This window comes from Malus sylvestris, chromosome 10 (assembly GCF_916048215.2).
Source record: "Malus sylvestris chromosome 10, drMalSylv7.2, whole genome shotgun sequence".
NCBI lineage: Eukaryota > Viridiplantae > Streptophyta > Magnoliopsida > Rosales > Rosaceae > Malus > Malus sylvestris.
The window spans coordinates 39,897,864-39,924,382 of record NC_062269.1 but is presented as its reverse complement, the minus strand read 5'-3'; the positions used below and the strand labels follow the sequence as shown (position 1 = coordinate 39,924,382).

The window sequence follows — 26,519 nt, the reverse complement described above, 5'->3', positions numbered from 1 at the left end:
ACAATTGTCCCTCTTATGGTGAAATTACAATATAATGCATCTTCCTTTGCAAAGGCTACCACGGACTCAGGACTCTCAGTTTGACCAAGGAAAACGACCTAATATATGAAGGCTTCACTGCCCAATTTGGTGAAAAGAAGAGGATAGAAATGTTCCGGGTTCCAACTTTCTAATCGCCGTATGGGGTGCTTGCTGTCAAGTCAAATCAAAAATGGAAAACAAAAGAGATGTGGACATTGACTAATAACACCACGTTTTTTGGGGTAATCAAGACCTTAGCTACTATGTATTTGACGTGTAGGTATTTTTATTTTGACCTAGTCGATGTAGGATATTTCGTATAAAATTTTATTAAAAACTTTGTTGAAAAAGTTTAACTAAAATATATATTTTGTATTAATAGACAGACACGTGTATATGTTAGAACATAAGCACCTAGTTATCACTCCGATAAATTTCTCAAATTGATAACAAAACTTTTGATAAGAATGCATTTTGTTAATTATAGTATCAATTTTGTTTAAATGGATAATTGATACAGAAAATAAAATTTGGAAATTTCAATTTTTTCTGGTACAACGATAATACAACCACCACCTCATCTTACACAGTGAGAAGCTGTATCGTTCTGTAATAGCTGCCAGCCATCAAAATCTAGCACCAGTTCCTGCAATCAAGGAAAGCACGATTTAGATAACTAAACAGGTAATTAATTAATTAATTAGTTAAAAAACCTAATTAAAAATAAAATAGAAAAAAACAAAAGAGAGGAAAGTTTAGGTCTGAGACGGCTACAGCCTACTAGATGATCTTCCTTAATAAAAGGGACTTTGTCCTTCTGTCTTTCCTTGGCTTCTCTTTTCAGAGAAAGTTCCAAGGCTGAAAGAAAGAAATGGTTTTTCCAGTTTCTTGTACATACTAATTAACCCAAGGATTAAGTGCCTCGCACGTAATTGTGTTTTTATCTCATTTTCTTTTTCAAAGAAATTGTGTTTCCATCTTGTTGAACGCATTACAATTTTATATTTTGGAGTTTTTTTTTTTTCCTCGTTAAGCTTTAAAGGTGTGCTGACCAGTAATCGTTGAAAACCCAGTTGTATGATCATTTAACAATATTCATCATCATCATCATCATCATCATCATCATCTTTGTCGTCGTTGTTTTCTTCGTCATTCAATCATCATCATCACCATCACCCTTGCCCGGTGTAAGTCTTTATTACAAGTCTCAGCGTAGGTTCGAGCCATGGCTATCGGAAGCTGTTTCGGTCCATTGTTTCGTCGCAAGCCTTCTGGAATTAAGGTACTTTTTGTGCTTCCATGTTTAATTTCCTTAAGCATGTGTTATATATATGTGACACATCGTGTTTAAATCTAGTTTCTAACAAAAACTGACCATCTACATCTAGGCATGCTAATATTCTTTAGGGAAACATGGCGGCCTTGTTTCTTGCCCAGATTAAGTTTGTTGCAAGTAACCATAAATTTTTTATTAAGGTTCATAAAAGAAAATAATCTTTGATTAGGTATGGATTAGCAATAAGGTCTAGACTAGAAAATGGTTAACATGAAAAGAGTTGCTCTTGCAGGCAATGAAAGACTCTAGGGAGCCCAAGGGTCTTCCTGTGAAACAGAAGAATGCTTCTAGGAGAGGCATGCCAAAAGATAGGTCTTCCGAAGATTCAGGCAACCGGGTTCGGATGACTGAGCTCCGGAAGAAGATCATCTTCTTCAGGGACATCATTGACCTACCAGCTGGTGATGCTTCAGCTGCCACAAATGAGGTATGTATCCCTTTTTTTTCCTTTTTTCCAAAGAGCTCTTATAGTAACTCTAAAAATGTCATCGTACACTTCCCTAAAAGAAGATGTTTTTCCGTTGAAATCTTGTTTAATTTTCTGGATTAAAAGACAATTTGTTTAATGTTCCTATTATTTTCTGCATGCAGATGGTAATGAGGTTGATGAGAGATCTACAGAAACTTTACCCTGAAATTGTGCTGCATAAACAGTTATCAGAAATAAAGGGAGCATCTATAGAAAAGGTAATTAAGAATTTAAGATCCATAAGAAATGGCTTAAAACGCATATGTAATTATACTCGAGACCATTAAGCTTATGTACAAATTAAACATCTGCATTCAGGTCCTGGCCTCCTTCTGCAAGGCATTGAAATCTATTGGAGAGTCTTGGATGACAAGTTATGACAGGTTGGACAAACCGAGATATGAATTCCCATCACTCAAGGAGAATGTCAATTCTGAGCAACTCGGTAGGTTTAAATTTTTCTCTAGGACTAGATGAGGCCTCTCCATTTGGCAAAGGAAGCAACAATCTAACAGTTTCTTCCTTTTGTGAAATTTTAAGTTAAGGCTGATTGCAACTCTACAATTTTGTAGTTGAGACGGTGTTGGGAACACTTGATTGCTTGATGAAGATGGCATGGGACAAGTTCGATATGATGGATCAGGATGACCAGAAAGGAGAAGATTACAGCCCTCGGAATAGCTCATTCGGGAAGTTCTTGAGCGATTCGGAAAGCTGCACCTCAGGCTCCACCTGCCCTTCTCCGGTCACTCCATCTTCTGTCCTTCCCGAGATTGATGGTTCTTCTAGAGCACGAAAGAAGGCCAACATTGGCTCCAAATCACCATTGCTTTGGACTTTGAGAGTTCAAGCAGTTGGGAAGCTGAATCTAATTGATGTTAAGAACTTGTCTCTTCACTTGTCGAAACAAGGAGCTCATGGCACTAGCAATGGTATGGAAAAGATTGAAAATTTGGTTGAGGAACCATCAATTGGGACAGAATTAGAGAGCAACCCTCAAAAGAAAATTGCAGCAACAGATGAGGAAGTAGTAGCCCCAAATCTAAGTTTGAATGAGAACTCTAGTGGAAAGGGAATAGACAACACAAGTGATGATGTTGAAACTCCAACCACAACCCCTGAAACATTGGAAGCAGACACCACAGAAGTGTCATTGCCTTCCTCGCCAACACTACCACAACAAAAATCAGCGCCTCCACCTCCGCCTCCACCTCCACCAGCGCAACAACTTTCACTGCCTAATACACAAGCAGCAACAAGAATACTAACACCCCCTCCACCACCATCATTACCCACATTGAAGCCAAATGTTGCAACACCGCCGCCGCCACCACCACCACCATCAATGCCCACCTTGCAGCCACAAGTTGCAGCACCTCCTCCGCCACCACCAACATTAACACCACAAAATGTAGCAGCAGTTGGGGGGCCACCACCCCCACCACCTCCACCAATGGCACCAGGATCAGTGTCAGTAACTCCACCAAACCCACCACCAACACCAATGATACCAGGGTCAACAATAGTGGCTCCACCCCCACCTCCACCAGGATCGTCAAATGGAGCTCCACCACCACCTCCTCCACCAGGATCGTCAACTGGCGGCCCTCCACCCCCACCACCTCCACCAGGATCATCAAATGGAGGTCCTCCACCCCCACCACCCATGTTAAAAGGCCCATCAAATGGAGCTGCTCCACCCCCACCTCCTGCACTCGGCGCAGGAAGATCCTTGCGCCCCAAGAAAGACACCAAACTGAAGAGATCATCCCAAATGGGGAGTCTCTATCGCCTTCTCAAGGGAAAGGTGGAAGGATCTAGCTTGGATGGAAAAGCATCCAACGGGAGAAAGGGCGGAGCTGGAAGCAGCTCTGGCGGAAAACAAGGAATGGCTGATGCTCTAGCAGAGATGACAAAGAGGTATTTCTTGTATGGATAAGTAATCTAAGTACTCAAAGCCAAATAAAGCGAAAATCATATAAGTTTCTACTTTTTGTGTCTCAGATCAGCATACTTTCAACAAATTGAAGAGGATGTTAAGAAGTATACAAAGCCTATCACGGAAATGAGAACTACCCTTAGTTCTTTCAAAACAAAAGACATGAATGAGCTGATGCAGTTTCATAAGAAAGTCGAATCTGTTCTTGAACACTTGACTGATGAGTCACAGGTCAATAACCATTCATTGTCCGCTTTAGTTTTGTTCATTTCCATAGTAGTTATATGATCACTTCATGATAGTGTTTCATGACATGCCGTTTTGCGAATTGTAGGTGCTATTAAGGATTGAAGGGTTCCCAACAAAGAAGTTGGAAACAATAAGGATGGCAGCAGCACTGCACAAAAAATTAAATACAATGCTCACTGAACTGCAGAATTGGAAACTAGTGGCTCCATTAGGTCAGCTCCTTGACAAGGCAGAACGCTACTTCAATAAGGTGCATAAATGTTCATTTTATACAATCTTAATTACTTAATCGTCTCTTTCCATTTTCCATAAACTAATAAAAAAATGTAATACACAGATCAAAGGAGAAATAGACGCGATGGAACGAACTAAAGACGACGAAGCCAAGAAGTTTCAGAGCCAGAATATCCATTTCGACTTCAATATCCTCATCCGGATCAAGGAAGCCATGGTGGATGTTTCCTCAAGCTGCATGGAGATGGCACTAAAGGTTAGCTACTGAGAGTTAATTACTTTAAACAATCATATAACAATGATTTGGAAAAGAGAGTTTGACTTTGAATTGTTATATGATGCAGGAAAGGAGAGAAGCAAAGGCTGCAGAGAAGAGTACTGGAACAAAAACTGATCAGAAGCAAACAAACATTTGTGTTAAAATGCTGTGGAGGGCTTTTCAGTTTGCTTTTAGGGTTTATACGTTTGCTGGTGGACATGATGATCGGGCTGACATGCTCACAAAAGAATTGGCTAATGAAATTGAGTCCGAACCGCAGCACCACTGAAACCCTAATTCCCAGACGGTCTAAGGGCTTTGAAAGCAATAAATCATAGTATTACCCATAACTTAATCTCCGTATGATTAACAGCATTCTGTTTTTGTAAAACCCAAAAAAAAAGTATATTTTTCTTTTGTTGTGACCCTTGTAAATAATCCGGTCCAAAAAAAATCTTGTAAAAAATTAAGGCTTTGTATGTATGAGTATGATTTTGATTAGGAATTAATTAGTACCACTCCAAGGCTGACATGAGTACAGATCTTGTCTTTGTTGTGTCCTTGTAATAGTATCTTCTTTTATATATATATATATATATATATATATATATATATATATATATATATATATATATATATATATATATATCATATATGCATATATATATCTGAGTTGTTACATTAATTAGTTCCATGAGTTGAAGATTTCATATTTCACAAACAATTTTATGCTTAATATCCTTGGCGATACTGCTGCGAGTTTTTATTTTATTTTATTTTTATCATCGGGATAACGAATATCCGTCCTCTTTTAGCATTGATTTAGCTCTAGACTACAGTATCTAGATTTCATAGTTTTTTTGTCATTGGGATAACGAATATTCGTACTTGGGACCTCTTCTAGCATTGAATTAGCTCTAGACTACAGTATCTAGATTTCATAGTTTTTTAACGAGTTAAGGTTTGTAGGTATGGAAGAATTGACAAAAAATGCCGAAGGCACAATATATATAGAAGAAAATTGGCCAAAAGAAAAACAGCAAAGACACATAAAAAGAGGCAGTGTTTTAGATCAAGGTTTACTCCTTCGGCTTCTGAATTTTTCTTGTTTTTGCCCCCTCTTATTTGGGCCTATTCCTATTCCGTTATTTCCTTTTTTAAAAAAGGAAGGAGAAATAAAATAGTTTTGAACTGTCATTCAAGAAATTTGAACTTATGTTAATCTAGTTTTACAGTTATAACTAGGGTTGGGGTCAAAAAACCGAAAACCGAAAAAAAACCGAGAATCGAATCGGACCGAGACCGAAAAAAACTGAACAAAAAAAAATCGAACCGAAACTGTCAAAACCGAAACGATCCAAATTTGGCCGATTCTGTTCAGTTTTTAAGGTTCGAATTCCGAATCAAACCGAATTAATTAAATTAATATATATTTTATTATTTAAATATCTGTTTTGGATATAATATATATATATATATATATATATATATATATATATATATGTGTGTGTGTTGGAATGTGTAATGAGATCATTATTATATTATTAAAATAATTAAAGTGTAGCTGACAAAAGTTGATCAAGCACATGGGTGCTTGCTTTCTAAGAGCAACTCCACCCTTGGAGCCATCCCCCCTGGCAATTCACTATTGAATCCACCCTATTGAACAGTAACTGCCTTTAATGAATAGTAACTACCATTAATAAACAGTAATTACCTTTTGCATCTCCACCCTTGGAGCCCTCCCCCCTGGCAATAGGTAATAAAATAGTAGTTTTTTTTGTTTGTTTAAATAATATAAAAAAAAAAAAACAAGGAAATGGGGCTGTAGGGCCTCGGGCTGACACAAAAAACAATAAAAAAATGCCTTGGCCCTCGGGCTGCAGGCCTGTCAACTATCCACCCCCTTGTGCTCGGGCTCCCACTCTCATTCGGGCCCTCCATGGCTGGAGAAGAATCAACAGGCCCTCGGGCCCCTTCCTGCAGCCCGTCCCCCGTCCAAAAACGAAGGCTGGAGTTGCTCTAAAAACAGAAAGTTGTCTTTCTTATTCTCTGTAATCTCTGTCTCTACAACCAAGAAGGCACACTCTGATATCTCTCTTCCTCTACAAACCAGAAACCATGTGCTGACAAAGGTTGTATCAAGCACATGGGTGCTTGCTTTACAGAACTTTGTCTCTCTCTCACTCTGTTATTCTCACTATTTCTCTCTCTCTCCGCTTCTTATTTCTTAAATCTTGATTCTATTATTTTGAAGTCCGATTCTTCGAACTTTTGATCCTATTATTTTCAAGTCCGATTCTTCGAGCTTTTAATTCTACAATCTCTATCTTCGAGTTCTTTTTCATTCTCAAACCCACCGTCGAATTCGAGTTTGTGATTCTATGATACAACTGTAGTTTTATTGGTGGCGGCGAATTGGATCAAATTATGTGTGGAGTTCGATGGAGGACATCCACGTCTGCTTCTCTTTTTGTTGTTGGGGCGTGGTTGGTCTGCACCTCTGGTGTTTGTTAGGTTGTTGATTCATGGTCGCCGGAGCTTGCTTTGACGGCGGCAAGATTTACAAGAACCATAAATATTAGCATGAATAGGGAGTTGTGACTAAGGATATACAAAGAAAGGGTGTGTTATCCACACACTCTTTTTTACTTCCCTCACACCCCTTATTAATTTCTGTCATTTGATCTTCTTTAATTCATCTGATCCGACAGTCGAAAATTATAAGAGCGTGAGAGAAATAAAAAGGGATGTGTAGATATCACATCCCTACAAAGAATATTAGGTATTGAATGGAAGTGCTTTACCTACTAATCATATCTTTTAATTATTTTTATTCTTTGAGCAACAACATCTTCATTAAGTGTGTATACCAAAATACTACTTTTTCACATATTTTTATTATCTCTCTATTAGAGATGGGATCCATATTCGTTAGCCTTATCTCAATTAGAAAAATGATAAACAGATGATAAATGTAGTGTTAGGGACAAGGATTGTCTGCCTTCCACTTTCGGTGCCCTCTCGTGCCCTTCTGTTTGTGTGATCACGGTTAAGCCACGTCAATATTTTATATTACTATTCATTTTTGTCTGATTATATCTATAAAAAATAAGGGTAAAAGACTGTTTACTACCCTCATGTTTCGTGATTTTCAACATTTAGTACATCATGTTTTTTTCGTCTCAGAGTCATACCTAAAGTGTAAATTTTTGGACAGTCTCATACATCCGTTAGTCAAACTGTTAAGTTTTTCGTTAACTGTGACGTGGCGCACTGACTGGGCGCCACGTGTCATCCACGTTTTTTTTTTTCCTTTTTTTTTTCTTTCTTCTTCCTTCTTCTTCTTCCTTCTTCTTCTTCTTCTTCCTCCAATTGCAACTTTTTTTTTTTCTTCTTCCTTCTCCTTCTTCCTTCCTTCCTTCCCTTTCTTCCCTTTCTTCCCTTTCTTCCTTCTTCTTCCTTCTCATTCTCCTTCTTCTTCTCGAATCTGGGGAAAGTTTTTTTTTTTTTCTCTTCTTCTTCTTCTTCTTCTTTCTCTTTCCTCCTTCCTTTTTCTTCTTCTTCTTCTTCTTCCTCCGAATCTGCTCAAATTCAGTTTTTTTTTTTTTTTCTTCCTCCTTCTCCTTCCTCCTTCTCCTTCTTCCTTCCCCTTCTTCGTTCTTCTTCTTCTTCCTCCGAATTTGGGGGAAGATGAAAGTGTTTTTTTTTTTTTTTGAGGAAGAAGAAGAAGAAGAAGAAGGAGGAAGAAGGGGAAGGAAGAAGGAGAAGGAGGAAGAAAAATTTGCAGTCGGAGGAAGAAGAAGAAGAAAGAAAGAAAAAAGAAAAAAACTTCCCCAGATTTCGAAGGAAGAAGAAGAAGAAGAAGAAGGAGAAGGAAGAAGAAGGAAGAAGGGGAAGAAAGGGAAAGGAAGGAAGGAAGAAGGAGAAGGAAGAAGCAAAAAACAAAAACAAAGTTGCAGTCGGAGGAAGAAGAAGAAGAAGGAAGGAAGAAGAAAAGAAAAGAAAGAAAAAAAAAAAAAAAACGTGGATGACACGTGGCGTCCAGTCAGTGGGCTACGTCACAGTTAACGAAAAACTTAACAGTTTGACTAACGGATGTATGAGACTGTCCCAAAATTTACACTTTAGGTATGACTCTGAGACGAAAAAAACTTGATGTTCTAAATGTTGAAAACCACGAAACATTAGGGCAGTAAACAGTCTTTTACCCAAAAAATAATATAAAATGTTGACGTGGTTTAGATGGAATTTGAATTTGATCAAATACCTCATCAACATTTCACAACCATAAGAGTCGTAACACTTTAAACATGCTCTCAGAGTCACTGTTAGCCTTTATAAAATAAAATTTAGCAAAAATGATTTTTGAGATTGTCACAACTCTTTATTTTAATTTCTGACAATGAAAATCGATAAGTGGTTCATGAGTTTGTCCATCGTACATCGTTTTAGTAATTCCGTTAAAAATCTATCAATATCCTCGTTAAATTGTCACATGAAAGACCACATGACCACCTTTTTAAAGGTATTTTTGGCAAACCAACCATCTACTTAACTAGGATATTAACAGAATTTTGTAGGAATGATCAAAATTATTTATGATGGACAAACTCAAAGACCACTTCTATCGATTTTCATTGTCAATGACCAAAATAAAGAGTTATGTCAATCTCAATAACCATTTTAGCTAAAAGGCCATAAAAACACTATATAGCTAGAACGTCAAATGTTAAAGGATGAAAACAAAGTTCTATAACAAATAAATTTGCAAAAATAAAATTTTGAAGCCGAATTGCAACAACCCGTCCATAATTCTAAGCTTTATAAATTTTAAATTAGTGATTTTACGAAAATGCCTTTGAGGCAAAGATTTTGACTTTTGTTGACCATCGGTTAGAGAGATGTAGGACTTATTCTTTTAGCGTATCCTCGTAGTACTCATCATTATGAATGCATAGGCGAAAGCTATTTGCGAATTCAAATTATAACAATATAGTTACGGACGCTTGAAATTAGTTATTTAAAGTTCAGTTAAATAAATTGAACTCCCACCTTGTAGGAAGACTCACCAATCAGATTAAAAGGTAAGGACCAATCAGATGAGAAAGAAGCAGCCAATCGGGAAAGGAGAGAGAGGGGTCTCCTTCTCGTCGACCTGTGCACACCCACGACCAACCCGTTTGTGACCCGGTTTGATTCGGGGCAAATCATGCTATTTTTCTTGTTGAATCACCACCCTCAATCACCTACAAATCACTCAGTGGCCTCCCATCCACCGTCTCAACCCAAAAACAGAGAGTTTTGGTTCCAATTTCGTGAAGGTTGACGACGGCTTGGTGGGTACTAAGTGGCGATCCACCCATTTATGAAACACTTACCTTCAATCACCACCACCAAAACACTTCTCTAGAGGTCAGAAACAAAGCCCAAACAGTTTTATGGGCGGTGGTGTTGCGGATTGATCGAATTGAAGAACACCCAAATCTAGGGTTTCGGCGGGTTCTTGGTGATTTCAAGCTTTTCCCGATCAAATTGGAATTAGCCACATGTATGAAACTTTCTCTACTCATTAATATATTCATTCCTGTAAAATTTGAAATTTTTTTAGAAATAATTGATTTTTCAGGCAAGTTGAGGTGGGCGATCGCTGTTGCGGAAGTGTGTGGGCCGATGATCCCCCTGACCTTCCTAAGATAAGTATGATACCCCAATTCCATAGGTGAAGTCCGATTGATGAAATCTCATCGTTTGAACATAGTTTTGATAGAGACCGCTACTTGATCCTTATATGAATTGACGATCCAACCGTTGGATCGTCACCAAACTTTAATACATTATAGTATGTAATATTTGAGGATATTAGAAACTTATGGATTGGGAATCCGACATACAGATCTTTCCGAATTTGATTTGTTAGTTCATAAAATAAAACGTTAACCGCCACTTGAATTTGCAATTGGCGGTATTGGATCGTAATGAAACTTTAGTATGATGTTTTAGAAGAATAATGTGTATCTTTGGAAGTTACAGATCAGAAATCTGTGATGTGGATCTTCCAGATCGAGTTACGTAGGGTTTGGACCCTACCGTCGATCTTTGATCGACGATTGACTTTTGGTTAATGGGTCTTAAATCATTTTAGAAAGTCCTTGGGGATGTGTTTTATGTAAGTTACGTGTTCTATCGATAAGAATTATGAAACGTGATTGAATATTTGTTTTAGGCAACGATCGTTCGTGACGCCTCGATATTTGTGCTAAGGAGTTGTAGCGTAGACCTCAGGTGAATGGGTCTTTTTCCTTTTTATAGTGTGTGTGTGTGTGTGTGTGTAGTTTCCACAAATGCTTTTAATTGAGTTATGCATGTCATACCATGATTAAATAATGTTATATTTAAAATGTTGCATTGTTAAGAAATCGTGAAATGCCAAACGATCATACGGTATGCGTAGGTAAGTTTAGGTGAGTTTACTTTGTGATTATAATTGTTGCATCATATTGGCTTGCACATATTCATTTAGAACTCATCATGATTGCATCCCAGTATTAGTGCTCCCGCTCGGGACTAGGGCCAGCCTTTATGTGATTGTTCACCTCCAGCACCACACGCTCACCTTGGATCCAAGTCTGGTGCTAGCCTATCGTACAGACCACAATAGGTGGTTCCGACTCGTAGGTGACCTGCAAATTATCGCATAGGCTTCACGTGATCGTAGCACTTAAGTGTATGTATTTATACCCAGCATGTCGTACAGGTCACGTTTGGTGACTCCGACTGGCATACTATTTTATATTGGTTTCACACCTGGCTTACATTTATTATTGCTGAGATATTATGGCGGCATACTTCAGTTTTCGCTAGGGCTGGTTTGGTATGAGATCCTAAACCAAAAATGGGTTCCCAAATTCCAAACCGATTTTTTTTGGGACAAGGTTTTAAAAACCAAAACCAAACCGATCTTTCGGTATTCCTGAATTTTTTTCGGGATTTCAGTATGGTTCAGGATTCATCGACTTCCCACCTTCCCTGCCAGCCCACACGACCACACCTTATCCCAGATTTATCGATCTCCCCACCCCCATTTCCATCCCTCTCATTCATGGGCTCGTCTATGCTGCCAACGGGAGTCAGAGAGCATCGAAGAGGGTACCGATCCTCGTCGATATGTGAGCTTTTCCATGTCTTGCCAAACGAAATCGCCACAGACGGCTACTCTGCTTTGCAGCGATGGATCTGATGTCTTGGAAGAACGATTGGGTTCCTCAGATGAAGGCTGCAATGGGTATGGTGTTTTAGGAAGAGCAGGATGCGGGTATTGCTGATTTTGAAGATTGAGAAAGCATTCGGAGGCTTTGGTCTTGCTTCTACATTTGAGGGAGTCGGTGGAGGGAGAGAAATGGTGGCTATCTATGCCTATGTGGGAGTGCGAATAGTTATCAAGAAATAAAAATGAGGAAAGTGTAATGGTGAGTGAAGTCTGTGAAGATGGCAGACAATACACAACCCCCTACCCCTACTCTAGTCAGCTTTCTTACTCTTTCTCCAACCTTCTAAAGAATAAAAAATGGAAAAAGGTGGTGAAGAAAGATGTCATTGGACAGAAAAACAGTTGATTAAATTATATATATATATATATATAGATGTCATTGGCATGAGGAATGGGATGTTTTCGGTATGGTTAGGAATTTTTGGGATTTTTTTCCACCTTTAGTTTTCACTGCTTTTGTGCATTGGTTTTTATACTTACGTAGTATTATTATTTTCTAGAAACTATATAGGTTTTACAGCGATGGATTATAGCATTTTCAAAAGGTTTTTATTAAAACTTTACTCACCCTTGTTTTTCGCTCCTCAAGGTTCTAGTAACAGAGTTTTCGTACCGACGAGGATTATTGGAAAATCTTGGTGTGGACGATTATCATCGATAGTATAATTCTCACCCTAATTTACTGTATTGTACTTATACTTTGTCATCACGTGTGAATTAGGTACATTCCCGCTCACAGCGCACTCTTATATTTAGTCACTTTCCAGGTGTCAGCCAGCACAACTTGATTCGGAGTCCTAATGGACATTTCGAGTCGAGATGTGTCAAAATCGTCATTATAAGAGATTTAAAAAAGCAACTAAATTTCCACAATTTTTATTTGTCATTTTGATGATAAGCTGTACTGCGTTGTACTGCATGTTTAAAGCGTCCAAACTGTACTTTAAAGGGGTAATATTGATATTGCACAAACTCTAGAGACTCAATCTGTGTATATATAACAGTGCTGCACCACCAATCTGGCTTCAACTCTCTAAATAACTATTTCTGACGTATTTCTTTATTTGTTGGCCTATTACGACACTAATATGTCTTTCACTTTGTAATTTTTACTGCAAATCGTGATATGTAGGTCAATTACACATAAGCCGACCATTTTGCAAAAAGAAGGGAGTCGTTGAGAACTCGATCGAGAGACGAACTGCTCACGCCTATCCAAAAGCATGTAAGTGCTTTATTTGTGTTGAAAACACTATTTAACATTACAGGAAATGTTGTTTTTTTTTTTTTTTTTTATCCTTTGAGAAATAAAGCTTACATCAAAGAATAGATACGATATTATATAAGAGATGTTTGGGTAATTTATCCTTCAGTTTGGACAATTGGTTGAGAAGATTGGGGACCAATTTGCCACAAATTGTTGTTTGAAGGGTACTTTAGTTTCCATCATTTCACTTCGGAAGTCGTTCCTCTAGTTAGGTGAAGCACGCAAGCGCCTTAACTCGTTCTGGTGAAATCCCCTTTATAGTATTTGGTGTATAGGATGATATTTTTCTTCAATGAGCATAAGGTAATTGGGTGAGCTTTAGTAATCAAACATAAACTTTTAGGTGTGAAATTCAAAATCATCCTATAAGTTAGGAATATATTATAATAGTGAAAATAAATTATAACGTGACAAAAAGTAAATGTTACTATCTGACTATTAATGGTTAATGCATAAGGAAAAAAAAAAAGAGTTTTAACGAAAAATCAACGGTATTGTTAACTTTAACGAAAAATTATATTTTTACACTAAAAAATTAATCATAGTACTTTTCACTTTACTATTTATTTTGTTCTTATCATTAAAACTCAAAGTTTTCAAACCCTTCTTATTAGTTTTTCTAAAAAAAAAATTAAACAAAGTTAAATTAACGAACAAAATGTGATTTCTAATTCATATTTCATGGTGATGAAAATACCACATCATCATCATGTTTATTTTGTACACGAACATTGATTATTCAAAAGGAACAAAACCACCAAATTGAAGAATTACAACACATGATCGATCCAAGCATGATGATGATCATACGATTCTTGATGCCTCGGTTGACATAACTAACTAAGAAGCAAATTCAATCTTGATACCACCAATCTTGACAGCGCCGAACTTGGGCACCAAAGTCACCACCACGCTGTCATCGTCCTCCGCCTCAATTTCCTCCAACAAATCTGTCAACCCTAACCTCAAAATAGTGTTCATCTTCTTCTTGTGCTTGTGGCTGTGCGGCACACTTACAAAGCTTCCGGCAAACTCCGTCTTGTCAGGCCCACTCGGCAAGTCATCGACGTCATTCACATACACATCAAACTTCACAGCCACGTCCCTGTCAAACTCGATTCCCTCAATCACCAATATCTCCTCCTCATCCTCCTTGGCCTTCTTGCTTCTCTTCTTCTGCTTCGGTCTCTTCACCACCGTGCTTATCTTCGACCCCAGATTTATCGGGAACTCAGTGCCTGCCACCACCTTGCTGGACGACGCAACAGCTGCGTGTGCAACTCCCAGCTTCTTCGCTATTTTGCTCAATGCAACTTTCGCCCTTCGCGGTGTTGGCTTCGAGCTGAGCCAAGGAATGTCCACATCTTGGTATACATACCCAAGATTTTTGGTCTCCAAGCAGTCCCTGACCTTGACTCGGACTAACTCTGCGTTCTCGTTGTAAAACAAGAATCCGGAGTCCAACCAGTCCGAGTCAGTAAGATCAGCTCTCTTACCTCCAAGAGTTTTCCAAATACTCCACATTCGATCGACATTCGAATGGTGTGCAAAAAATATGGGGTCCCGACCAGCAGAGTAAAAATTCCCCATGTCCTCAAAGTTGGGCTGGGTGTTGTCACCGGTCCATAAATGAACCGGCGCGTGTGGTGTCCCCTCGATGGAGCCGCCACCAGGGTCAGGCTCGTCCCCTGCCCTGTACGGGTTCCCAAAGAACAACTTAGCATTCTTGGAATTGGACACCATTTGCCTGTACATGATTTTGAGATTGGCGTTGATTGTGGTTTCCTTTGACACATTGTCCTCGGTCCCGTTGTAATCGAGATCGACCAGAGTCGGGGGCTGATGTTGGGCAGATCGGAGCTTGTCGTAGAGAGGGGACTTTGGATCAGCGTAAATCGCGGGCAGTGGCATGCCGGCTGGCGAGTCCCAGTTCCAGAACGGCAAAGCGAATGTCGGGTCGTTAATGAGTTTGCCTAGGATCTTCTCGAAAAAGTACAAGTAGTAACGGTGGAACGGGAAGAAGAGCCATGAGTTGTGGATTTGGAGCTCGAGTTCTGGGAACCCGACTTGGTCATAGGCGCCGTCGCAATAAGCGCAATGCACGGCTGCCTGTTGCTTGAAGCTACGTGGATCGTCGTCGGGTAGGGCCTTCATGAGCTCCATCGCTTTGTAGTATTTGTCCCTGTAGGCTTGGTCAACGGCGTGAGCCGGTGGCCTGATGCGGAGTTTGGCGGGGGCAGGCAGCTTAAAGTCAATGATTTTTGTGGAACGCGGCGGGCAGCAGTTGGTGGGCACTGCACCCTGTGGCAAGTCTGCAGGACCACATTTAGATACGTCTGGTGGGGCTATAGGCTTGGCAAAAGCGAACGGGTCTGTGCCCATACCCGCCACGCCGTATAGACCTCCAAGACCAAGAAGCACATTTCTCCTGTCTAGTTTGGACTGTGCTTGATCATTTTCGTCATTGTTTGTGGCTTTGCATGAGACCTTACGTGCAAAGGAACGCTTGGGCTTTGTGAGTAGGGAAACTTGGGAGTTGTTTTGAGAGAAGGGGGAGAGAGGTTTTGTGGCGGGGTTGGGAACGGTGGGGGTGGTGACTACCGGAGGTGAGAGAGACGTCATGGCTTGGCTCTCTGGTTTTGTTGGGTACATTGACAAAGATCAGGGAGCTTGCTTTTATAGAGGATTTGGGTTTTACTTTTATGACCAATAACCATGTAGATACCCCGCAGGTGACGAAATAGAAAAAGAAAAAAAGGACCCCCCAATATCTTGCACCACGTGCGGGGTTAAGAGAAAAGGACCTCAAAGAGAACCTCCCTCCCTTGTAAATAATTCATGTTAATCTTCTTTTCTAGGTGTTAACTTTAAGAACGAAGGAGAAAATCTTTGATTAACACACAATTGTAATATAATAGCCTAATAGGATAGATTTTTCATACAATATCTAATGGTACTTTCTCAATCTAGATATCAACGAATACACTATAAAATGGTACTATCTTGAATACAATATATTTTAGGTTACATCGAGTAGGTAGCCGTAGCACTATTCAAATTCACTAGCTAATTATTATTTAGGGGTGTGATATACACGCACCATTTTTTACTTCTCCCACATCTTTTTGGTTTTCGACCGTCGGATCGGATGAATTGAAGAAGATCAACGGACAAAAATTAACAAGGGGTGTGTGGATAGCACATCCCATTATTTATAGATAGTGTTTTACTACAGTAGTAGAAAACAATCATGTCTATGTACTCACCGATCATTCTTTTCCTTAACAACTAACAACTTAACTCACTAATGATATCATTAATGAAGTTACTATTTGAGTCCTCCAGTATATATCATCTTGTTATTGCTTCGCAAAGGATTAAGACAAGTCTACAACGGGGAGCTTTGATTATCTTGCAAAGTGGATTGCATAATCCCTTTATTCTTCATGGTATCTTTGTCAACCCAACGTTTTCTCAACGTTTTCTTAGTTTAGTGTTGGGTTGCTAGCCTCTTTACGCAAAAGCTAGATATGCGAAGCGATCTAGCTAGTAACGTGAGTAGAATTTTTCTTTGGGCCAACAGAAACGCGTTTAATTTGTACACGGTATTTATCCCAAGTCAAATTTGGTTTTTGCGATATGAAGGTGACATTTTGGATATGTGACAGATCTCGGTCACGGTTTGCTGTTATTAATAATTTTTTTTTAAAATTGTACGTTACTGATTTCTGGAAATTTTTAAATATGTTAGTGGTGGAGAGGTTAAATCTACCAAATCCACAAGGCAATTGGCCAGTTAAGAAATAACTAACATGCCTGCCAGAAGGAAAATGATTGTTTGATTGATTTCATGAGTTGTTATAATAGCTATAGTTCTAGTTGATTTACGTATGTAGCGCACATGGCCACCTCACGACCTTTGACTTCGTTGAAGAAAATGGTTTGCCTAAAATCTCATCGATGATCAGCTATTTTATATGTACATTTTGACAATAATTTAATATATAAGTTGCATAAAAACAAGGCGGATAAAATGTATAACTACTAATATTATGTCAATCGTTGTTTAATTTTCTTTTGTGGTGCTTAAATACTTTACGTAACTCTTTTAATAGTGAGCTACAGTCTAGTCAAAAAAAGAAAATTGATGTAGGAGTTGGTGGATAGGAGACTAGTCTATGATGATGAAGACAAAAGATAATGAAGTGTCAACTGTCAAGGTACTTAATTAAATAAAGGCCATCAAATTGAGATTATTTATGGGTTACATTAATTTAATCAATTCCAACATATGGGCAAAAGATTTGAATGAGAAGGGAAAGCATCATTTTCATCAAATCCATCGTGACATACCATCAGGACCTTTGATATTTGATTTAACGATTATAAATAAGGATCTATTTTAAAAATTATAATAATTTTAATCGTTGAATTAAATTTCAAATGTCCGGATTATATGCTTTCATGAACTCGGTAAAAATGATTCAGAGATAATCCTTTTCAGAATCCGAAGAGGATAACCTTGTTTAAGAGAAATTGTATCACATGTGGGACGACATTGAGCATGCTCTTTGAGGACTTTATGCTTTTGGGTTCTCTCCCCCACCTTCTCCTCTTGTTGGTTCCCCAAATGTTTTGGAATATTAACATGGGCCAAATTATTCAAGTATTATTCATCTAACCCGTTTGCATAAAAAAAAATTATCCTCGAGAAATTAAAAAATTCAAATATAAATGTAATAGATCTGAAAGTAGATTATTTTATGCATATAAAGCTTTATAGATCATGCACCCACTTGTCACAACGACTTCTATATAAGCAGCAGGATGAAGAAACTCGTGGCACTTTATTAAAAAATAACGAGGTGTACAAGTAGTGGATTGGTCCTGACTCCTGATGCATGAAATTTATTAGATTAATTTGTTGAGAGTATTAATTTTACATAAAATAAATAAATTTGTATATGCTTATAAGTAAATAAATTGTTATTGGTATTTTAAAATTTTCATTTTACACTTCAAATTTTCTATATTTAAAAAGAAAAATACACTTGTAAGACATGTAAAATGAGAATTTGAGAGTGTTAATAACAAGTCACCAACCCCATGCGGTTAGGCAGCTCCGCAACAAGAATAACAGCATGAAGCTCTGCATAGAAGTATGATGTCCAAACTCTGAGAAAAACCGCTAAGAAAATAACCCGTAAAATCACATAAGATCCCATCATAAACTGCAGGACCCGAATTACACTTAGCAAGAGCACCTATATTCCCTTTAACACAATTATACAAAGGAGGATGCTGAAGAATGAGACCAATAGGAGGAGCATTACATAACTTAGTCAGAATCTCAAGAGAGACTAAAATCTTCGCGAATATGGAAAGCTCCAGACCGCCTGATTCATTTACTATAGGTTAGAGTTGTAATATTACTTGTAAAAAAAAAAAAAAAAAAAAAAATATATATATATATATATATATATATATATCTCTAATAGATAAATATTCGTAGTTTCACACAAGATCTGGTCAAAAGAAAAGAGCAAGGTCAAGGTGGCTGGATTTACACGCATAATCGGCTGTGGTTCTCGTAGAAACCAGTTTTTCAGCTTTTTGAATAATAAAAAGCAATGAATTGTCTGCACCCCTCTTCATATCCCTTTTCATATTCTCCTGTTTTGTATGATCACGGTTAAATTACGTCAATATTTAATTTTTATCTTATTATTTTTATAAAAAAATTAAGATAAAACATTAACGTAGTTTAATTATGACGGCATAAAATAGGAGGGTACGAGAAGGGTATGGAAAGGGGAGGGCACACAATCCATCTCCTAATAAAAATTGGATTTAGCCACGAATTGTCCTGGTGGGATGAATCCGACGTGATCTCTGTAGTTGCTTTCCCCAGTCAAACTTCAACGTGCTTATTAATTGGTATTGGTCCAAAATCCCAAAAGCTAATTAATTAGGAAACCGGCCAGAAAGTTGAATTTGAATCCTCTGAGCCTAAGGTGAGGATGACCAAGAAATGTGGACCGTTAGATGAAAATCTAACGATTATAATTATTATAATTTTAAAGAGATTCATCTATTTGTAATCGTTAAATTTTTATCTAATGGTTTACACTTCTTGATCGGGAGAATCATCATCTTGGGCTTAGGAGAGGATCCAAATCCCAGAAAGTTAGGCTCGTAGTGTTGGAATTTCGCTTCTCAATGTTTGAAGTTAAACTTTTATTTATTTGTTTATTGGTTATTATTTATTTGGTTGGGAAAGTCCAAATAACACAGAGAAAATTTGGATATCGTCTTTATCGTCTGTTCTTCCATGAAAGTGTGTTACATCGCATGTTCATACGAGGAATAATGATTTTTTTTTTTTATCACAAAGATCATTTCCATTACATTAAAAATTAGTACAAGGCTCAAAAGAACTAGATAAACAACTATAAAAAAGATAAAATGACCAAGCAAAATGATAACGGCAACCTAAAAAACAATGAGAGGTCCTCATCAGTTTAGGTCCAAAGGTTACAAAAAACCAACAATAAAAATTCTACTCTCGAGAAGAATTAATTTGAGGATAATTATTGCGTTTCCTACGTGAGGGAATATACAAAGTGACGGTGTGAGTAACTAACATATTTATGTTGAAATTGTCTATTTTTTTTTATATATTTTGATGACTAAAGGATTTCCGATTCGAATAACTTTTTTATAGGAAGATATCCACATGAAGTTTTAAAAATTAAACAACTTTAAATATAAATTTATATGATAAAGATACATTATTAGATAATGGTAAAATATGTGCATTCCCTCGTAAAGGGAACACAAGTATTATTATTAATTATATATATCACCCTCATTAGTCTTTGTCTCGTAAAAGAATACTATTTGTTGAGGAGAAAACATTGCCTGTTGATGTGAAGTGGAACCGACGTTGCAAAGATGAGTTGAGTTGAAGCCTAATTTCTTAATTAAAATGTTGTAAACTCCCTATGCGGTCATGATTCGAAACTTTTTTTTTTAAATTGTTGTAATAATTTCGAATTTTCTCACTATTTTTAATAATGATAATTTTATTTAAAGAAAAAATTTGCTGTAAAAGAGCTCAATTTGCTAGAACTGATAAGCAACTGAAATTGATTAAAAATATAAAAGAAAAAAAAAAACAAAGACTACTATTAAAATCTATTGGGTTGCTTGACAATACTAAAAAAAAAAAAAACACAACTTGTTGGAAATAAAATATAGAGAAAAGAGAATAAGAGATTGGGATGAGAAAATTAGTCTTCCATTATCATTAGCCATCTTTACATAGGGCAACAAATACATGAGTTATCATCCAAAGGTACCCCAATAGCGTTTCTAAATTATGTATAAGGATATCTACATTTTGTTCCACGACACTCCCCCTTGGATGTTCGTGTCTCGATGATAAGTTATGTTCATATTTAATGATAGTTGCCTTGATAAAATCTTGCTTGAAAAATCCAATGGGACAAAACCAAAGCGAAGGAGAAAAACCGAGCACAGTTCATAAAACATTGATAAGGTGTTTATTTTAAATGCATTTAAATATTAAATACATGATTGACCTATTCATAATTAACATAAATATTGTTGATATATTGTCAATATTGTAACTTTTTATCGATTTTATACAAAATCACCATTTTTCTTTTAAGTTTCCAACCAATTATATCATTACAGTTAGAAATATAGGACTGTGTTTCCTAAGCATTGATTAGAGCTTCTGTCTATGGTAGTTGTTATTGATGTTAGCTTTTAATTTGGTTCTACATGATTGACTTATTCATAATTAACATAAAAATTATTGATATATTGTCAATATTGTAACTTTTTATTGATTTTATATGACATCACTATTTTTCTTTTAAGTTTCCAACCAATTATATCATTACACCTGAAGATACATTACTGTTTCCAAAGCATTGATAAGAGCTTCTGTCTCTGGTAGTTGTTATTGATGTTAGCTTTTAATTTGGTTCTACCAATCAATCCAGGATACAGTGCTAAAGGTACTTGATACTTTGTACCGTGATCGAGACTAAGCAAGGTTCTCCGTACTGGAACTTAATAGCAGCCCACAAGCCACAAGGCCTTCGTTTCGGATTTCAGTTGCATTCTTGCAAACCCTAAATTTTACCGACACTTTTTGAGTGAAACCCAAAGAAAAAGAGTAAGCAATTTGTAGTTTTTATTCGATTTTTGTGATTTTGTTAGTTATTTGCATTTCAGTTAAATGAATGTAATTATTACTGTGATTTGTGGAGAAAGATAGTTGTTTGATTAAGTATGTGCTTGTGTTGTTCTTGGTGTTTCCAGATTTAAAATAAAATAAAATTCAAGTATAAATAAAAAAACAAAACCGAACCGAACCTAAAGAGAATCGAAAAAACCGAATCACAAAAAATTAAGAGAAAATTTGAACTGAACTGGACATTAACTTGTGACCAATTAACCAACTAACAAAATCACTTGTTACAAATAACATCTTGTTGTTGCATCAAAATACATAAATGTTGACTAATCTAACTAACATTGATTGAACTAGGTAAAATGAAATGGTTGATCAATTGAAAAATGAAATTATTTAGGAATAACTATTGAATGCTAAGATTACGTATTGAATTCCTAGTAGTAGACTCATAATGAAAAAGTGTGTGTGATTGTTTCAGAAGAAATGAAACAAAAAATGTGGTAAAACTATGACAATTATTGTCTAATGCTAGATGCAGAGGCACATAATAGATCAATATGAATATCAAGAGTTGTCCCATAATGAAATCGGTTGTTGCTAATGCTTTCTTCTCGATTCCTTCTTTTACTTCTTCCATAACCCGAGCTCGGAGAAGGAACAGATAAGAGGGCCCTATGGAGAATGTGTTCAAAAATTCAAAAAGAGTCTAACCATAACGAACGAATTGATTATCTTCATGCATAAGGATACTAAATTACATAGTATAAAAGATTTTTCATCACAAACCTCCATTTTTTTCTTTTCTATTGTGATTTATAAATAATTATATGTTGATTTTTTAATTTTTCATATTATTGTTTGATTTTCAGTTTTCTCAGTTTTGACAAAAAATTAAAATACTTGAAACTGAACCCGCTTATCACAATTACTTGATGAAAAAAATGAGGCAAAGAGTCAAGTAATCTAGAACCTCTCTTGTGTTTATGAAGAAGAAAAACGTGGGAGTAAGATTCTCTCTCCTTCTAATCTATCTCTCATTCCATCTCCTCTTATTTAAACTGTTGCGATTACGACACGTCTACATCTTGTTTTGAATTTTTTATATAGAGAATAAGACAAAAAAAATAATAAGAAAGTACGAGAGGAGGGGATGGAAGAGAATGGTTATAGGAGGGGAGAGAATCCAACTCCAAAAATGTGGTATATAAATAGATATAGACAGACTGATTGACGGTATGTTTCACATTGAATGGTCTCTTCAATCAGGTGATGATCGTGCTGATAATTTAAAAGTTGTAGTCCTTTTTATGTTTAGGACTAGGATTCTCTCCCCTCTTCTTTTGATCCCCTTCCATTCTCTTTTTATTCAATAGTTATCCCTGAATATATTAAGGAATAAGGAGTAGGATTCTCTTCCCTCTCTTTTTCCCTCCATTCAAACATAAAACTTAGTAAAATGAAATGTTTGAAGGAGATGAAAGTTTGCTGTCCCGGGACTTTCCAGGAGTTTTGAGTATTTATTTCAGTATTTATTTCACAGTGTGATGTCTCGATATGGGTGCCGCAAATTGATGTCATCATTGTTGTCCAACTTCTTCCGGTTTTCCCTCTCGGCAGATGGCGACCTCGACAAGGTGCCCTTCCTGTTCTTGGAGCAGTGCCCTCATTTTGCTTTCAAGAGCACATATTTCGTTTCGTTTGTCAAATTTTATATTAGTGTGTGATATGGAACTTGAGTAGATCCCAACAATCTAATTATATGTAGCTGCGTGGATTAATATTAAAAAACAAAAACAAAAGATCATCATCTTCATCTCCCCAAAACAATGCGAGGGACTTTTACTCGTAACTCTTCTCTTTTCCGATTCACCAAATCCAAGGAGTAGAAAGTACTACCGTCACCAAAACAATGCCTCGGATCGCTACAATATTGATGTGTATCTACAAAAGCTCAATGTAATGGTTTAGAAACAACATTAATTCTTTTTTAATTGAGTGATCGTTGAATAAAATGTGACTATTTCATATATTATTTATGATAAAAATACTAAAAATAATGAGAAGGTTAGTCTGAATATGTAAATTAACCAATAGTTTTGATACAAATTGACGGACAACAAAAGTTTGGATACAATTAGAGTGATTACTTCAATATTACTGCAAAAGCTAAAAAGAGAGAAAAAAAACAAAGTCGACAAAGAGCACCTCCAGCGGAAGCCGAATTGCCCTTGCAATTGGAACCCCTGCCTTTGGACCGAATTTTGGTGCTCCAGTGGTGGAAAAAATGGCGAATTGGTGAAAAGCAGGATCTCTATGTGCTGCCTTGCCAATTGTTGCACGGGCCTGCGCCCTTTGAATCAACAAGAGGGAGAGGGAGGGCCCCATCCACGTGACAGCCCAGCCTCCTTCAGCACAGCCCAACGTCTTTCAAGCTGTTGGATTTCCATAGGTTTTTCATCTAAACCGTTATATTTTCAATGTTAACAAAAATTGAGAATACCAACAAATTATCAAAAAAATTCTAAAAAAATACAAATGTATTGCAATCCTATTAGAATATGAATATGATTGTGTAAATCCTAACATATCTAGGATATCCTATGGGATTCTACCATATCTCTTAGACTATATATTTTCCTATTAGAGTTGTAATCCTAAAAGGGTAATGAATTAACTTTCCCTATTAATATAAATAAAGGTACAATGAGGTGGAATAGAATACACCTCACAATTACACATCTATCTCTTCTCTCTCTATGCCGCATATTCCCTCTCTCTCTGCCTCCTTAATTGTTCAGTAAATTATGCCTACAACAAAATATTTATTAACAACACACTTACATTAGACACACTTAAGAAACTTAACAAGTTCAACCATCCTCTTCATTTGAGACACACCCCGACCTGGGATGTCCACTAGGACTCCAAATCGATCTGTGCTGGTCGACACTTGGAGGGTGACGAAACCATAAAGTATGATGATGTGGAAAAATGTGAATAAATTTAAACCTAAGAGTGCTTAAATACCACAATGAGCTGGTAAGCGGAAATAAATCCACTTCACACGTGACGTTACAGCATAAGCAAGTACAGTAGAGTGAATTAAGAATCGTACTCTCGAAATAATCTCCAATACTAAGAATCGCCACGAATCTTCGACGATAAGAAAGCTCAGCTAATAAAACCTGGAGGGTGAAAACAAAACAAGGGTGAGTGGCCCTAGAAATAAAATTTTAACAAAAACCATATAAAACATTATAACCCCTCGCTACAACACCTGCATAGTTTCCAGAAAGATTATAAATATACCACAACACAGCATCTCATCAGTAATATCAATAATCATGTGATTAATAACCCGTACTAGCACGCAAGTCGGAGTCACCTATCGTAATATGTACAACTTACCCATATCTCATCACATATGCTAGCTCATCACATATGCTAACTCATCACATATCTCATCACATATGCTAGCTCATTACATGTTTCATCACTTATGCTAGCTCATCACATATCTCATCACATATGCTAGCTCATCACATATTTCATCACTTATGTTAGCTCATCACATATCTCATCACATATGCTAGCTCATCACATATCTCATTACATATGCTAGCTCATCACATATCTCATCACATATACTAGTTCATCACTTATCTCATTACATATGTTGGCTCATCACATATTTAATCACATATGCTAGCTCATAAGTCGAAGTCACCTCTAGTGACCTGTACGACTTATTCATAGCTCAATAAGTATACCTGCATACGAGTCGGAACCACCTAAAGTGGTATGCACATGACTTGGTGTAAATAAATACATTCAACTGCTACGATCACGTGAAGATTGTGCGAATAATTGCGGGTTATCTACGAGTCGGAACCACCTATAGTGGTCTCTACGACAGGATTGTGCACCTACCTTGGATCCAAGGTGAGCGTAAGGTGCGGGAGGTGAACATTACGTGAAGGATTGTGCCCTGGCCACCGACGGGAGTACTAACACCGGGGTGTAGGTTTATGAGCTCTAACTGTATATATTGTAACATATACAATTCATGGGCAACATGTACGACAGTGTCGGAGTTGCCTATCATTGCAACCTAACCATACATGTAGTTATACCATAACCCCATCATTTCAACTAATACCATAAACTCACCTGAACTTACCTGGGCGTCATGCGTTCACCTTTGCACTTCAAAGCGTTCATAATAATTGTGTATAGGTAATATACATGTAGATAAACCATGATGAAATCTGATACTCAAACACATTATAGCATTTCCAATTATATATATATATATATATATATATATATATATATATATATATATATATATATATATAATGTGGCATAAAAATGCAGAAGCTGTAACGCCCTACTCCCGAATTATTCATTTTCGAGGATAATTATAGGTGACAAGCCCAACTAGACACTAGTTTAATTAATTATCATTACTTACGTTTCCTTACTTCAAATTCTTGATTCTTTACACATTGATTTATGACCAACATTTAATCACCAATTCATAAGGTTAAATCTCACCTTTTTACCAAATTCCTTCACGTTGCCCAGTTCCCTAAACAAGGCTTTGTCTTAATTGTTTAATCTCAATTATTGTATGACTGCATCTAACGTCTTGTTAGACTACCTACGTACCCTAAATAGGGATCAAGCCATTCGTAGTTCGCATAAGTACTTCAAAGTGTTCATAGTAGTTATATGCAATAATCAATTTATAAACGTTTGTGGAATTGTCAATCATATATATATATGATAAGAAGGAAAAGATTCACTCACCTGGAGTCTGTGCTACAACTGCATAGCACAACCATCGAAGCGTTCCTAACGATCGGTGCCTAGGACAATTATCAAACCACATCTCATAATTCTTATTAATAGATCATGTAATTTACGTAACACACATCCCTAAAAACGTTTTAGAGTGATTTAAGCCCCATTGACCAAAAGTCGATCATCGGTCAAGGATCGACGGTAAGGTCCACAACCCTACTAATTCAATCCGGAAGATTTGCTCCTCGGATTTCCGATCAGTAACTTCCAAAAATCCACATTATGCTTCTAAAAGATCATCCTAAAATTTCATTATGATCCAACGGTTGGATCTCTACCAATAGTCAAAACAAAGTGGCAGTTAACGTTTATTCTTCAAACTTCCAATTCCATTTCGGGAAGATCCGTATCTCGGATTTCCTATCCGTCAATCCCTATG

The 26,519-nt window shown here is 37.0% G+C and overlaps 2 protein-coding genes and 1 pseudogene across 2 annotated transcripts; 1 reads left to right on the top strand and 2 right to left on the bottom strand.

The window, feature by feature from the left end:
- Positions 1 to 870: 870 nt before the first annotated feature.
- On the top strand, positions 871 to 5,016 carry LOC126584989 (uncharacterized protein At4g04980). The gene is made up of 9 exons (XM_050249373.1): positions 871 to 1,303; positions 1,590 to 1,784; positions 1,949 to 2,044; positions 2,145 to 2,271; positions 2,399 to 3,746; positions 3,831 to 3,996; positions 4,100 to 4,264; positions 4,352 to 4,504; positions 4,593 to 5,016. The coding sequence occupies exons 1-9, from the start codon at positions 1,247 to 1,249 to the stop codon at positions 4,794 to 4,796; spliced, it is 2,511 nt and encodes an 836-aa protein (XP_050105330.1). The 5' UTR covers positions 871 to 1,246; the 3' UTR covers positions 4,797 to 5,016.
- Positions 5,017 to 13,690: 8,674 nt separating this feature from the next.
- Positions 13,691 to 15,706, bottom strand: LOC126586436 (polyphenol oxidase, chloroplastic). The gene has a single exon (XM_050251278.1). The coding sequence runs from the start codon at positions 15,694 to 15,696 to the stop codon at positions 13,885 to 13,887; it is 1,812 nt and encodes a 603-aa protein (XP_050107235.1). The 5' UTR covers positions 15,697 to 15,706; the 3' UTR covers positions 13,691 to 13,884.
- A 5,781-nt stretch (positions 15,707 to 21,487) lies between these two features.
- On the bottom strand, positions 21,488 to 22,066 carry LOC126584562 (putative protein TIC 214 N-terminal part; annotated as a pseudogene).
- Positions 22,067 to 26,519: the final 4,453 nt, after the last annotated feature.